Raw genomic sequence first — 16703 nt, forward strand, 5'->3', positions numbered from 1 at the left:
AATAAGGGGGAAAGGGAACCATGGAAGCCAACCTAAGCTCCTTATCATAAGGGCAAGGTAAAAATGTACTATGTACAATGAACTAGCTCCATCCACCTAAGATAAGACAGGGAAGTGTGGTTCTCAAACACCACTTCTTGCGTGGCGAGTTCCCGCCCCCCACCAGGATAAATAAAGACACGAGACACCATGGTTTAAGGTTAAATGGGTGAATTAGGCCACAACTTTATTGAATTCAGGAATGAGAGGCATTGGCTTAGGCACTGGTCCTAACGACTATCCGGCTCCAGCCCATTTGCTGGAGACACGGGGAAGGGTTAACACTATATCGGGGGAGTCTCCCACCGAGGCACGTCGACTAGGAGCTCCCCCGGGTCACTGCTCGGGGGCGTGCCTTTGGCCCACACCTCCATAGGCTTCGGACAGGGCCACGCCCCCCGGAGTCCTTTAACGGACCACCCTTCGCTCACTGGGGGGAGGTGATGGCGTTCCTCCCCCCCCCACATCCTCTTAACCCCTTCTTACCAATGCCTACCGCCAATGCCGAAGAGTTGTGACAAGTTGCTACGAGGTAGGTGAAAAACCAAATGGCTGTAAATTGCCAATTGGGAAAAATTCCTACCATGCCCCATGCGGCGACAGACCGAAGTCCATAGCAAAGTCAGAGACCTACCTAGAGCCTACCTAAAGGGAGGGAGGGTGGGAAAACGTGGGGGCTATCTGGCGAAAAGAGAGTGAGCCCCCTCTGCGCCGGCCCTAAATAGGGCAGACACGGCCGAGATTCCCCTGCTCTCGCGGGGGCTGAAACCAGCCCCCGCTCACGTGGGGGGTGGGTGTGAAGCCCGCAACCCCACCTCCTGTGCCACATTGTAAGCTGCTTTTTAAAAACAAAAACTGGGGTATTTTTAAAAATAGTTTGTGATATGGCAAGGGAATCTGTAGTTCAAAGCTGGGGAAAATGAAGCAGTCCCATGGGATGTGCTCAAACCTTAGATAACAGCTAAAATGGTTTTTTAGATTCTGGCCTAACTCTTTTAGCTCAGAAAGTTATAACAAGTTCCAAAGGGCCTGAGACACGGACATCTAAAGTTTTTATTCCTCATGTTATAAAATCATGTTCCAAAGCCCCCAAACTGCCATGTATTTTGGGGAGGGGAGGGGGATGCTTGAATTCAATATGGCAAAGGGTGTGGGAATTTGAGGCGGTCGCTATACGGTGATAAGCTTTTTGGGTATGGATCAGTTTCCATTGGAATTTGGATCCATTTCAATGCAGTTTCTGGCCAGCATTTAGCACTTGAGTTCATTTGGTTGCACTACTGGTTGATTTATGCTAGGAAAAGGATAAAGCAAATGTTCCTAAGCTGGCCTTTGATTCGACTAAGATATCCTTCTGGATTACTGTATGGGAGACTGGGAGACAATATTTTAATGGTTGCTGCTACCTGTCAGGTAGGTTCCATAGGACTCTATCTTGAATCACATGCTGATTAGGCTTCAGGATTAAGCTGTCTGCAGATATGGACTGGGAATGGCCAAAGAAATGTTGAATGGGTTTCTGGATCTGGTAATGTCTGGACTGAGTTTGTTAGGCCACATCCTTAACAACAATGCAGTACTACTGATGATTTGATAGCCTTTGGCCTACTCTGTGGGAAGTGCACTGGCAGGCTGAGGGTGCCATTAAATCTGGACCTGACACTCCTTGTTCAAGTAGCACTTGTGACACAAAGTGCTACGGCTGTAGACCCTCCCATCTATTATTGTTTGCATTCGTCTGACTTGAAGGAAAATGGAGTACGCCTCTGGGGGTGAAGTCAAAGGGCTGCATTAGCAGCACCAAAGCGAATTCTCTGAGGTGCAAGCCTGGGCAGTGTGTATGGAGGTCCTGGGCTGCCCAGACAGCATCGCTGATGTGGTCCAAATCAAAGCAGAGGAATGCTTTTGGCACCAGCTTGGCTGCAGGAGTTGCCAAAATGAGGCACACAAGGTGCCTTCCAACCATCTTAGGGACTTCACTCCAAACTTGTATCGGGTTCTCTCCTTAGTCTTTTCTTCTCCTATCTAGGCTCTTGTAACATCTAGGTTAGATTACCTCTGTGCATTTTAATGGACTTTCCTTCGTAGATAATTTCAAACTTCCATTGGTTCAATTGAACTGCACAGATTTGAACACATTGTTTTTCTGGACGCACTGCCAGTTATAGGCTTTGACTTATAAAACTTGAAATTACTTGGGACCAGGATATTTGATAGACCCTTTCCCCTCATATTTATTTGAAACATTTCTACCTCATCCTTCAGTATAAAATCTCCCAGGGAGATTTCAATATTATTGAAAACGCCCAACAAGTAAGTAAATAATAAAAATTGAGAGCTATGTAAAACCACCAGTCACACTTCTTAAGCCATTCAAAACATGGGTGGGAACACACACACAAGTGGTGAAAATTGTACAGATGAGGTGCCACTTGCAAGGCCCTGTCGCTGGTGGACACCCACCACATTTAAAGAACATGGGTGCACTAGAAGTGGGACTCCTATGATGATCGCAACAATTAGGTAGGTTCATACAGGAGAAGGTGGTCCTTCAGATGCCAGGTCCTAGGCTGTTTATAGCTTTATGGTCAAAGTCAGCCCTTCAAATTGTACATGGAAACAGATTGGTAGCTAGTAAAGAACAGGATGTGCTTGTTTCCAGATGTCACTGTTAACAGGCCAACCAACCTTCAAAAGCAGCCTCATGTAAAGTATTGTATAGTAATCTAACCAGGGCATGGAAAACTGCCACTAGGTAATATATTTTCTAAGAAGGAAGCTAGTTAACTGGCTGTCTGTGTCACAGAGTGGTACAAATGGGAAATATGCATCTCGAAAGTGGGACTCAACAGCACCCTTAAAGCTAAGGACTGTCTCCTTTGGGGAATGCAACTCTAAACAATACAAGCTGAATACTCATTTTCTATTTAGTCTTGTCTCCTGAAAAGTCCCTTCCCGATCTTTAATATTGGTTTCAGAATCCTCCCTCTTTGTGCTCTAGTTTCCCCAGTAGCTTCTCAGCGGTGGTGCTTTGAAACAAACTTTGAGGTATCAGTTGGTTATTATTTCAATGCCAGTTTTTAGTTTTAAAAGCAAATTTTATTCTGCAGAAGATCAGCGATATAGGGTGCTTCCAGACAGGAGCATAATATGGCTAAAAAGTCATTTGCTGCAAACTGGTCGCTACTCTTTTTTAAAAAAACCTCATTGGATTTTGCTATTGGCAAGGGGAAATGGGGATTAAATGCAGGAGGAGGGTATACAGACTGGCATTTTGATGCTGACACATTGTGTGGACACTGAAAGAAACCTGCATACATGAGTAGCACTGATCCTACAATAAATGCCTTTTTGGAAGCATCCATAATCACACTACCATATCAGGTTGAATATGTGAAACCACCACTGTTTCTAAAGCAAGGTCAGCTTTGAAAACAAAAATATCACTGAAGCAGCCACCAATTAAGCTGTGAAAACCAATAATTAGCCTCCCAAAGTGAGGGAGAAACCAGCTTCCAGTGCACATTTCAAGCCCAGGAAGGCCGTTCATTTCTCTTGACTATTTGATGCTGCCCGAGGAAAATGAGTACACCCGAATGTTCTGCCAACAGCAGGCTTATATTTCCAGTCTGAAACAAGCTGTTTAGACACCCAGTAAATATATTGGTTGACAGGAGTTATAAACCATGCAAGGAGATGAAATCCATGAAGGAAGAGATTATGGACTAGGTCCTCACCTAACACAGCAGTCGGCACAAGTGGATCATTGGGCACTGCAGGAAAACAAAGCTCGTGAAGAAATACATTACCTTCAATTGGTGTATTTTTTGTTTTATCAATAAAGAAACATAGATAATTTTATAAAGTCACATAGCAGTGTCTATTAGTGAAACAGAGAACCCACAGTCTGCTTTGTTGAAAGCAATGTTTGCATTTTCCACAATGCCATAAACGCACAAAATTACCTACTACGACCCAATTAGGCTATCTTCTAAGCATTTGCTGCTTGACAGCCACAGAGTAAACTCTCAGGTAGTTTTGCCAGTGCAGCTGCCAACAGCTAATTGAACAGTTAGGAAGCAATTGCTGCTATTAGAAACTCAGTTCTAGCCTAAATGCACCCTGTGTTTTTCACAGGGCGTAGCTGAAATGCCCTTGATTGAAACATTCATCAGCAAATTCTCTGATGAAAGAAAAGTGAAACATCACAAGTACTTAAATCAGCAAGTGGACACCTTACTTCCACACTACACTCGTAGTAAATTATGGCATACTAAGCCTAATTTACATACTTGGGAACAGCCAAGGACTGTGGAGGCTTTGGCATCCCAAACCAACTGCTTAAGCCCTACAAGGGCTTAAGCCCTTAAAATTGGCCTTCCATTGCATTACAGTCCAGCTAATTTTAGAGAGAGGAGTGAAAGCCAAATTCAAGGGTGAGGGAGAAGGCCACCCTCCTGTGGAAGACCTGTGGAGAAGGAGGTCTTCTCTCTCATGCTTGGATTGGGCTCCTGCGGGGTCTCTCTCCCACTCTTGCAGGAACTAATGGAACAAATTGTTCCAGTAGGGAAGGAAAAAATATATTTCAAGGTACAAACCTGAGACTGAGGAGAAGAGGTAATCTACCATGAGTACTCACAATCCCTCTCAAATTGAATCCCGCATAGTGTCTTTAACCCACCCTTCAAGTGGAAAATTCGACGTATGGACCTATGTCTATCACTAGAACAGTGCACAGCAAGGAGAGTTACCACGAGTTAATTGATTTATCTTGGCTAAGGAAAAAAGGGACAACATACGCTCTTAAGAATGCTACCATCGTGCTTGCTATTACATGAGCACCTAGAAAATGGTAGAAATAACTAGGCTGGGCAAAAAGGTACTCAGTCTCATAATCCATGTTTTTTGTCCCAAACAGCTTGCGGGAGTCTCTGAGCCAGATAGTACACTAGTTAGGAAAGGGACCAGCTAAGTCAACAATGTACTTTGAATGCCTTAGACGGCTGTCACATGATACTACATTTTTACAGTGTATAGATCATTGATGGGAAGTTCTCAATACCCTGCAGCCAACCACGCCTGCCAAAAATACTCTCTGGAGGTTTGTCCTGAGAGGGATCTTCCTGAACCAATACAGTCGTACCTTGGTTCTCGAACAGAATGCGTTCTGGGAGTCTGTTCAACTCCTGGAACCGTTTGAAAACCAAGGACCGTCCTGCAGCCAATTAGAAGCCGCAGAAGCCATTTAGCTTCTGAAAATCGTTCAGGAACTGGAGCACTCACTTCCGGGTTTCAATTTCAACTTCTGGGAGCCGATTTGTTTGGAAGTCAAGGCATTTGAGATCCAAGCTACGGCTGTACTGCTACTGGGAGTTGATGGAGGAGGGGGCCATCACCCAAAATTGGGGTTGGGTGTGACTGTTGCATATAGTGGTACCTCAGGTTAAGTACTTAATTTGTTCCGGAGGTCCGTACTTAACCTGAAACTGTTCTTAACCTGAAGCACCACTTTAGCTAATGGGGCCTCCCGCTGCTGCCGCGCCGCCAGAGCCCAATTTCTGTTCTTATCCTGAAGCAAAGTTCTTAACCTGAAGCACTATTTCTGGGTTAGCGGCATGTGTAACCTGAAGCGTATGTAACCCGAGGTACCACTGTAGTTCAAGTGTCTCACTAAATTAATTTATTTAGTGTAAATGTAACAGCACCTCTACAGAGCACCTATACACAGAAACAAAGTAAGTTGCCAGCTTCAGTTACAACGACCATTTAAGCTCTGCCATTACTGTACTTACATCTGGGACTGAAGTTATGGGAATCCATAAAGGTGACCGAGAGAGGGTCCTCTGCATGAAGCGTGCTTTGATCAGCGTAACTCCTATCCATTGCGTTCACCATATGGGTCATTTCTTGCCTGGCGTTTCCCATTGCATCTTTGCGTTTCTTAGCAAGTTTGCTGCCCAGCCAAAAGCCAAAAGAAAAAAGCAAAAAAATGAAAGTCATCATAATTTTTCCATCTGGTGATCAATAACATGTAACAGTACCAAAATGAAAGAATCTCTCAAACTTAAGAGCAGCTTTAGATGCTCTAGTACCCACAACCACGAAAATGTTCAAGTGCTTTGCAGTTTCAGATGAGTTGCCGTTGTAATGTCTGGAAAGGAACTTGCACAGGAAGGGTATTCAACTTGGGCACTTTTCATCTTTAGTAACCTGCAGCCTGATCCTAACCACATCGACTCAGAAATAAGTTGGAAATATTTCAGTTGGGACTTGCTTTCAAGTGGGTAGAATTGGGAGTTCAGCTTTAGTTTCACAAGGAGCCTATCAAGAACAGTGCAAGCATTGGAAACATTAAGCACTTGTGCTTCCGACTTACTACTGCCAATGATGAAGCTACTCTTAGGAGTTTACAGGACAAATTTACACACTGCAGTGATCCAAACTTGTATCCATGCCACTATTTTTATTTCTTGTTGTGAGATAATATTTATCGTGTAGAAATGTTTTTGTTTACAAATTCATATTCTTCTCTCCCTTTAATTGCTGCTTTCCCATGCAATTACGCCAAAATACTCAAATTGGAAACAAAATTCCATTTTAACTTAACCTTTATACAAATAAACAGCATAATTATATCAAACGATCTTTGACCTATGTTTGGATTTGTAATCAGAGAATTCATTTTTCTGGTTTTTCTACCACATCTTCTGCTCTATCATTTAATTGCTTAGATTGGCAAAGGTATGCAAACAGCACAACAAAAGGAATATAGTTCTGTTCATGTTAGGATTACATCTCACAGATCACCTTTGAATTAATTAATTAATTTGTACACTGCACTTCATCCGAGGATCTCAGGGCAGTTCACAACATACCAATACAAGATAACAAAATAAAATAAGAACCCCCCAAAAAACTCCCCAATAACCTCCCCTCCCCACCAAACATATTTTAAAGGGTATAGGATGTTAATCAGCCAAAGGCCTGGCTGAAGAGGTAGGGTTTTGCCTGGTGCCTAAAGGTATATAATGAAGGCCCCAGCTGTTCTCCTGCAGCAGAAGTGAGGAATTGGATCCAGCCCTTGATCCAGAAGTAGGCTTCCCATCTATCCATCTCCTGATGTCTTATGACATCAAGTCATTTAAAGTTCAAGCCCAGTACAGTACAGGCTTGCACTTAAGCCACAGCTGAAAGAATTATTTCTGTTACCATCAGCGGCGGGGTGCACCATGGGGCCTCTGGAGTCTGCCTGACTGCCTCCTCCCACTCATCCGCCCTACAGCTGGGGGGGGGGGGGAGGCAGAAGGCAGACCATTTGGGCAGCATGGAGCCTGTGTGTGCCCAAGCCACCACATCTCTCCCAGGAGAGACGTCTGGCTCAGGCACACTGCAGGCCCTGCGATAAGTGCCGCCCAGCATTTTGTCACCCTCCTCAGTGGTGACACCCGGAGAAAACCACACCCGCCGCACCCCCTGCCTCCGCCTCCACAGAACAACGGGAAAAGATGCAATATTTTTTTAAATGCCAAATTTTGGTCACAAAGAAAGTATGAGAGCACCCACTGTATTCCTATTTTTTCTTTTGCAGCTGCAGCTTGAATCATCCCTTCCCTGACATCATATAACTTCACTCACAGGACAGGCGAGCGTGGTTTGCCCCAAACCCTATGGTGGGCTAAGTTTTGAGACCTGATAGGACAAATTAGGTTCCCTACCATCACCCCAAAGCGTGGCAAATGGGGGAACAATATTTTGACTTCTATGCTTATACTTTTAAAAACAGAATTCTGTGCTGTTCACACAGTCTCACAGAATCTCACAATGTTCACTGAATCTCACAGGATCCAAACTGCTTGCAAAGGAATTCCTATATAGCTGATATCCTTCCCATTTGTACACACCTGTACAAATTCACTATCATATGCAGAGGGAGAAGCTAGATGTTCACTGGGCGGGGCTGAATCCTTAAGGTACAAGCAACTGCATTAGATTATCCTAATTAGTACACAAATATTTGTAAAACACTGGTGGTTTTTCACAGATAAAACACCACAAAACACCACCTGTGTTAATTAAGGACACAGAGCACTCAATTTGCAATTAAACACAAATTGCATCAATACTCCTGCTTTCAGGACAATTGTTTATTTCGAACTGTGAAATTCCAAATAAAGTGTCATCAGGATAGTTTATCATAATATATACTGCATATTAATAACATGTTGGTATACTATGTATTAAGTATGTGTGTGTGAAACATATATTAAAATGTTCTTAATGGGTGACACAGTTGTAATTTAAGGAACAGCTGAGAAAGGTATTTCTGGAATATTAATGGATAAGTAACAGACATCTTTAAAATGTGCATTAATGTTCTTGTTTAGAAGTCATGCTCCTTAAGAAAAAATCTGCCTTGTAAGGGATGTCTAGATTTGGTGAAGAAGAAAATGTCCTCTGGACATACTCAAAGACACTCTTCTCATACTATTGAGAAAATGCAGTTACAGCTAACAAGATATGGATCCATTCAGATTCTTGGCGCTGACAAGTCTCTGCTCAAATTCAGTAACACAGCCCTCGTGTGCTTGGTCACATGTAGACCTAGACTGCTTCCACACTAGAGGTGTTGTTGTTTTTTAGTACTGCTAAGCCTTTTTCCTACTTTACCACAATAAGCCTGAAGCAGAAACATCTACTAAGGTTCCACACAAGCATTGAGTGTAGCACAATATTATCACTACTGACCACACATACAACATACTTTCTTGGCCTGACTATTCTTTCTCCTGGGCATTCTTGCTTCACTTTCTGAGAAATATTGAAAGAGTTGGGTGTCAGTTGCTGTGGCTGCATTTTCCAAGGCCAGCGCCTTATAAATAGTGATAATTTGTAATAAAGACGTAACTTGACTGGGAAATAATTTGGAGGTACTTTTCCACCCAGTGAATTGTTCTGGAATGCCCTATGTGGTAAGATGATTGATGCTAATTGGCTGTGTACCTGGTTGGGAAACTGCTCTGAGTCTTCTGGGGGCAAAAATAGTTGGATGAATATATAAACAAGAAAGCAAAAATTGTTAAATAAATATGCAAGTCGAGAACTGCTCTGGGTCAACCCAACACAGCTGTTCCTTGGCTAAATTTACACTACATCCACTCAGTAAACAAGACAGCTGCACTACCAACCTGCAGCAGCAGGATGGGGGTCTGTTTGCCTCACTGCTATGCCATGAAGAAGCATGGCAAGGGGTTGAGCCAACTGTGTGATGCTGGCTGGACCAATCTGCTGGGGCGGCAAGCTTGTCTTTAAAGGCGGCATTGTGATTTGTTTTTGAGGGAGTTGAACAAGGCCTGAGAAACTTTCTAGTTGGCAAGTGGCGTGAGGGGTGCCATGCACAAGTAAGCTTCCTCTTGTGGTAAGTGGAGGAGCACCCTGGTGCATTTTCATGGTGAGGGGCTGCTAACAAATATCCTGCTATTGCTCCCTGGTTTAAGGCGCTTTGGCAAGAGGGTTACCCTTGAGTTATGATGCTTCATCCTATCCAAGACTGTTCAGCAGGGGTGGGAAGTAAATGGCAGGTGTTTCCTTGGCATATTGTTTAAGAAGAACAAACAAACAAAAGCACGCATCATTTAGTTAACTTGGAGCTCCTCACTGCCTATCTCAAATTGGGCAGAGTGCCTTCCTAGTTTTTACCTTTAACAACTGGAAGCCTGCACTATCCGAGTATAGTTAAGAGTGGTGAAAAATTAAATGCTCAAGGCAAACCTCTACAAGTATAATAAATAGTCACCCATAGTTAAATCTTTTCAAAGTATTGTGTCTTCATTCCAGAGTGGGGGAACAAAGACATGAGATGGTGGTGGGTGTTCCTTCAGCTATCATCTCATTATATATTTACAGCAGACATGGCATAAAATCAGTTTTGTGATTGTGTTTCATACATGGATTTGCAGGTCCTCCACGAACCTCTGTCAACAGAGTTCTCAGCATACACTTCCTCCTCAAAATTACCAGTGACTATATTTAGAATTGTAGCTGTCAAGAACTTTTACATGTGTAAAAATGGGATAGCAATAACTAAAAATATAGGAGAGTTATTGCTGATCTTTAATCCCATCATACTATTCAAGGCTTTTAAGGTTCAGATGGCTTTTTCTCACCTATATACTAAAGCTCTCAGTCTTCCAGTCTTAATGCCACATTTAGGAAGGAAGGAAGGAAAGGGGGGGGGGGATAACCAGTCCCATCTCTTCATTTCACAAAACCCATTTTTGAAGCACCACTTCTTATAAGACTTCATAAAAACCCTTCAGGATAGTCTTTCAGATAGTGAAGACTGCAGCTAGGTTTCTGGTTAAGACAAGCTAAAAAGTCAACAGTACTTAAAGCCTTGCAAGTAGCTAAGTAGGTAACCGTGAAAAAGTTAATTTCCCTGAAAAGGCTGTGGTGCTGTGATCTATAGATACCAAACTTAGAGGACATCTTAAGTACTTCTATGCACTGAGCTCCGAAGAGTGTCAGCAGCAAGCAAACAGGTAGTGCAACAGGAAATACACCATTATGTTAAATTGTGGGTGAACATATATTAAATGATTTTTGTTGGGTGCATGCATTAAAAGCACTGCCACTCTTTTCTCTTAGTAACTCTCTTTCCTATGCCAGTCCCACAACTTGTGTTTGGGCTAACCATAGTCTTAACTGGTATCAAAATCCCCAGCAGTGTTATGTGCATGTGATCATTGCTCTGAATCAGATTTAGATTTAGAATAGATTTGCAAAAAATATTTAATTTGTGGACACATCTGTATTACTAGCAGCCATCAGCTCTTTATAGCTTTGGTACTCTAGCTCAGCCCATGCAATTTGTTGTTTTGGGAACAATCAGCAATTTGTATTGGGGGCTGCCGAGAGTAGACAGACGTTGTTAACCACCACAGCGTTCACCTCCATCAGCCTATGCAGTTGGCTAAGTAAGAAGGGAGGGAGTAGAGATACTCTATTATTTTGTGAAAATTGCATAGCTTAATTACTTCTGGTTGTCCTGTTATTTAACAAGGGAATTGCAATTTGTCATAGTAAACTCAAGAATAACAAAGTCAGGCTACAGCAGCTTAGGTAGCTTTTGTTTAAAATCAAGTGGGTTTTTTGTTGTTGTTTTTAATTGATATTTCAAAACCCTCTCCATTTAATACATGATTCAGATTTACTGAAAGGCAGCTCTGTTCAAGTGCAGGCCTGCACATATATTATATGGCAGCTTGTTTTGAATTAGTAGCTTTTTTTAACCCTGCATTAGGCTGCTTCAGACTTTGTCTATGCTTCTACAAACCATTCTGACTGTTGCTACCATTTAACGCATCCCATGTGCAACATACAAGATAGGCATAGATCTTGTTGACAGGTCTGTTCCCTGAGAGTAAGAGAGATCAAGCACTTAAACGCTTCAAAGAAAGCGTAACATTGCAAGCTCAGAGGAAATACCACTTTCAAACAGCTGCTGGATCCCATCTCCCCCATTGTGAGGAGAAGAACAGGGTAGGAGCGAGGAGCAGCCCAGAAGCCTTCTTCAACTTTCCCAATGATAATTAGGTGGTTTTGGTGGAAGAGTCAAAATGAACAGAAGCCTTGAAGGGCTCATGTCTTTTTGTTACTTGACAAGAGGCCAGCTGCTGTCCCACCCATCCACCACTGTGCCCTCATCTGGTTGGGTGATGGTGGACAACATGCATCACTTTTACTTCATGTGGGGCTCCTGACAAGTGTATGCATTGCTCACATGTAGGTCAGCACCATGTACACTGGGGAACCCTTTTAGTTCCACCCCCATTACTGCATCAGCTTCCTTCAACCACTGCACATTTTACACATTTTTATTTTGTAAAAGAACACCAACACATGAACGCCACCTTTGTGTGTAAGGGATCTGCACAAATGGATCTGGTTGAATAGGTTTCTCAAGAGCCCTTTGTGTTTGAGGTCATTTACAGACACAACACATGGTGTCAGAAGTGGAGTTTAAAGCAGACTCACACTCTAGCACCATCCTAAAGTTTAGCCTAGCTCCTTTTTTCTTTCTTTCTGGGTGGTGGGTGCTGTGAGAAACAGTATACATTCCCTGTCATTTCTTCCCCTGAAGTGAGAGGACTTCACTCTGCCTCAGATTAGAGCTGAGTCCGGTTCACTGCTTGATGAAGAAAACTACCTATCACATTACATGAACCTAGAAAGAAGCCCAAACTTGATTTCAGAATGAAAATTAAATTGTAGTGAAACCGAAAGAAACAAATAGATATATAGAAATAATGTTTCTACATTCATTTAGAATACAATATCCCTTTAAAAATAAAAGCGAAAAGCCTTAGAAAATGTTTAGCTCCTAAAAAAAAGAAAATCAAAATTATATGGAAAAATGTAGCAAAGTATTAATACTTTTTGTCCCCCCCCCCTTTTTTTTGAAAAGGGATACTGCATCTTCAATACACGTAAAGAAGTAAGTCACCCATTTCTACTTACAGGTAGTAGGAGTAAGAATAGTAGCTCCTCCTGGCAAGCAAATCACAGACAGTGGAAAAAGAGAAGCAATGGTGAATGAAAAGCGTGACTCGGTCACATTCAATAAAGCAGAGAAATGTGCGTTTTTTTTAAAAAAATCATGTTTTATTGGTTAGCATTACAAACTTGCTCATGCACTGATTAGCCTTACTGTGCCATGCAAATAAAAAAAATACGTTAGCATATAAAAATGATTTCGGTATTAGAAAGAGATTGCTGGAGAAAAATGACATGCTGACACTTCATTTATTGCAGGGGGGGAAAAGGAAATTAAATGGGTTATGTATTTTCATGCAGTTCAGCATAAATGTGATGACTGATAACTACCTAAATGTCATGACATACAGAACAGGTGTGTACAGGTCATGTGCTCTCAATTGTTCCCTTTTTTTTGTGTCTAACAAAAAAACTGTTACAAACTGGCAGAGCTGTGTTAACAAACAACTAAGATGGCTGCTTACAAGTATACAGGTGTAAGCGGCTTTTTGGGGGGGAACATCCTATATAGATAATAGGTCTATGCTGTTATTTTTGCAGTAGATGTGCATGTATACTAAGGCATACACACACACACACACACACACACACACACACACACACACACACACAGCTTCTTCTGCTGCTGCTTCTAAATCTTAAAAATGAAAATGTTGATACACACATGCTTAGCTTAAAAAAAGTAGTACACAAATGGAAAGAAATGAGGTACATTTGGAAATATTTCAACAATGGTTAAAAAAAAGTTATTTGCTATTTAAGAGATGCAGTATCCCTTTTCTTATGCAGTTTGATTACTTTGTAAAACTCTATAACAGCTAATAGAGTTTCATCTACTTCAGCTTCAAATCAGTTTGTACAAAATGATCAGGCAAAGCATAAGACACTTCTGATTCATGAAATCATACAAAACTGCTTACCACTCAGATTTCCCCCCAATAAATCAAATTTGGAATTCTGTTTCAATGCGTAAGAGTAATTAAACCAATGTGAAATTAGCAGGTATGTTTTCTGATCTTCCTAAAAGTGTTAATAACGTCCAAGTATCAAAAGGGATACCACATGATGGAATCACTAATATGTATGTACAGAATGGTTATATTTATAGCACCTAGTAGTATACAAGCGCTTAAGATTAAAACTTAAAGCATATTCAGTCTAATTCCATTGTGTTTGCAGTGTGGTGGTGTATACTAGGAAAAAAATCATTTAGTAAAAATAGAAGGCAGGAGGATAGATTACTTTAGAAAACTTGTTAACATAAAGGGCTTCAGGCAATTCCAGTTTTGTCCCACTGAGTCAATGGGAATGACAATAGTTTCACATGATTAAGGGGACTGATGGACTGAAACTACCATAAGATGAGAAAGGGTGCATACACTGGTAACTCATATGGACTGGGCTCAGTATTACTATTCTAGAAAAGCTTACAAATCTTGATTGAATAAGACAAAAAGTCACAGTGGGTAGCAAGGTTTCCACACAATTCAGACAAATGGTATACCACACTTATAGCATAGGCTTTTTGTCAGATGTGAGGAACCCTGTGGCCATCAGCCCCAGCCAGCATGGTCAGTGGTCAAGTATGATGGGAGTTATTGAGCAACATCTGGAATACCGCAGGTTCCCCCCTCTGCTTTCGGTGGGGCATGGATCTGGGCTGGTTATAAGCCTCTGAGTCAGATACCTATTATATTTAGGCACGTGAGATCAACCTAGCTCTGCCTGCTGAGAATTTTGCTCTCAAACATGCAGAGAAATTTGCAACTTGCTTTTCTGTGCTTAATCTATCTCCTTTGCAACTCAGTTTACCCCTTGAGTTGGGAAGGAGGAAGATTAGTGGGAAATTACCAACAATCAAGGCAAAAAGCTCAGACGAACAGTAGACTAGGCTGTGAATCCTCTTTACTGTGTGTCTGAATATACTTTCTGCAGCTCTCTCTCTCTCTCTCTCTTCTCTCTCTCTCTCTCTCTCTCTCTCTCTCTCTCTCTCTCTCTCTCTCTCTGTGTGTGTGTTGATGGGGAAGTTCCCAACATCCAGAGCCAAGGGGATTTCATTTGGCAAGCATAATGTAACTTTAAGATGTGCTAGACCATTTTAATGTCCAAACACCATGCCAAAAAATAGCAATGTGAATGTCCCTTTAAGCCAGCTCTAATATATTTCAATATAGTTGCATTAGGCTCTTCGGAATGTACTGCATTAACAAAGATTAAGGAAATACCCTCAATGACGCTTGCCCAAAGGCTCACATCTATTGTGGGAAACAAGAAGAAAGGGAACGAATGACGTTAAGTATTAGAGGAGACACCTGATTAAGTTGTCATATTGAAAAATGTCCAACCAGTGAAGTCTCAGTGACTGAGTTAATTTCTTGCCTATTTTGAATATGGAATAGGAGGTTAGCATGTTATGCACCACCTGCAGCTGTAATACCAAGTATCATTTACATCATGTACCACTTTCTGGTTTGGCCGGTCTTTTTATTTTATTTTTTGAAATGGATTTAAATTGATGAGTCTAATTTACCAACAAATGCAAGAATCTTAGTTTAAAACCTATAGAATACAGCTGTGTATTCAATATCAGATATATTTAAATTCACTTCTGTGAACCCATAGATGTAGTCTATGTATGAAACACTCTCTTCATTGACCAGGGATCAATTGCAGGCAAACAGGAAGACTACCCAATTAAATCAGTGTCCCGGGAGGATTTATAGCCATGACATTTATATCTAAATTAACAGAGTTTATCAGAAAGTTCCTACATTGCAAGGTGTACCCAACTTGTTCATGTTGCAGCATGAACAAGTTGGGAAAACACTTAGGCATTGTGGCACATATGTATGAAAATGTCATAAAAATCAGGTTCAATAGATCGAAATTCACTTCTGTGAACTTGAGCAGGTGATGAAACTACAGTTTTGATAGTGTTGTCAACAGTTATCCTCAGATGCGGAAATACGTGTTTGCAAGTGTGTATATGAGGACACCCACCCTGGAAAAAATGGGATTTGAAATTACAGTTGCTGACAGACTGTGATTTCAACACATGGCATTCCATAACAGTTTTGAGGTTTCTTCCCACTTGAAACACAAAACAAATGCATTTAAATTGATAACTACTGAAATTCAACCAGAGTTCTGGAGAATTCTGGCATGAGGACCTGTAGAACAGGCTGGGCAAACAGAAGTGCCCCAAAGAACTCTGCAATCACTCCCCAAGCCAGTCTTTGGGAAGTTCCTATGCCATGCCTACTAGGGAAAGCTGTGAGCCTGATTCCTTTTAATGCCCTGTGTAACACATCCCTCCATCTTATGTGCCAGCAGCTGGGCCCATGCATATAGGCCTATTTTTTAAACTATAAGATCTAGAAATGTATTCTGTTTAAAGAAACTTGAGATTATAACATAAATCCATGGGTCACTTACACTGCAATACTATCCGTGTCTACTTGGAAACAAGTCACACTGCCGTCCAAATGTGCATAGGATCACAGTTTTTGAACATGTAATTCTGGGTCCATGTGCCCCATGTTTTGCCCTCTCCTAATCTTTATGTCATATAAATAACAGCCCTCTCAGTGTGCACTTCAAGAGTATGGGGGAAGCATGGGAAGGGCAAGAGAGGACCAATATGAAGATGCTGAAATTGGTGTGGGAATATCAGATAGCTATAGGAACATTACTATGCATACAAATGATAATGAGATACCTGCCCCTAATATGATGAGATAGTAGGTAAGCATCAAATCCTGAAGGGAAGTTGCATGCTCAATTACATTCTAAGGACATTCCCTACTGAAATATCTTTGCAACCCTAACAATAAATTATTTTTAGATTCAGCAGAGATTGGGACTTTAAAAATCAGCACCTTAGTTTGCATGAATGCCTAATAAAGTTGGGCTTTTTGCCACTTTAATATGAATTGCCCTACAGTATTATGTTTATTCTTAAGCACAGAGGTACACAACAGGAAAAAAAAAAGTGAAAGCACTGTTGGGAAAATCACATATGTATCTAACTAACACAGAACACTATAAGCATACCTAAGGTTTCTAATGCAGACGTTTCTTCTCCATGTTATATATCTCCAGGGGGTAATTGT

At 41.5% G+C, this 16703-nt stretch overlaps 1 protein-coding gene across 11 annotated transcripts in view; it reads right to left on the reverse strand.

Annotated features, from left to right (window-relative positions):
• The window catches only part of PTPRK (protein tyrosine phosphatase receptor type K), a 335265-nt gene that overhangs the window by 27438 nt on the left and 291124 nt on the right, over positions 1 to 16703 (reverse strand). For 6 of the 11 annotated variants that reach the window (XM_081187611.1, XM_081187608.1, XM_081187612.1 and 3 more), the window contains exons 15-16: positions 5832 to 5992; positions 3777 to 3812 (exon numbers count right to left, since the gene is read on the reverse strand). In XM_081187611.1, coding sequence (XP_081043737.1) covers positions 3777 to 3812; positions 5832 to 5992 — 197 coding nt within the window. Of the gene's footprint in view, positions 1 to 3776; positions 3813 to 5831; positions 5993 to 12555; positions 12586 to 16644; positions 16687 to 16703 lie in introns of all 11 variants that reach the window. The other 5 variants (XM_081187606.1, XM_081187615.1, XM_081187614.1 and 2 more) reach the window with 2 other exon arrangements.

The sequence above is a fragment of the Podarcis bocagei genome, assembly GCF_964188305.1.
Source record: "Podarcis bocagei genome assembly, chromosome: 3".
NCBI lineage: Eukaryota > Metazoa > Chordata > Lepidosauria > Squamata > Lacertidae > Podarcis > Podarcis bocagei.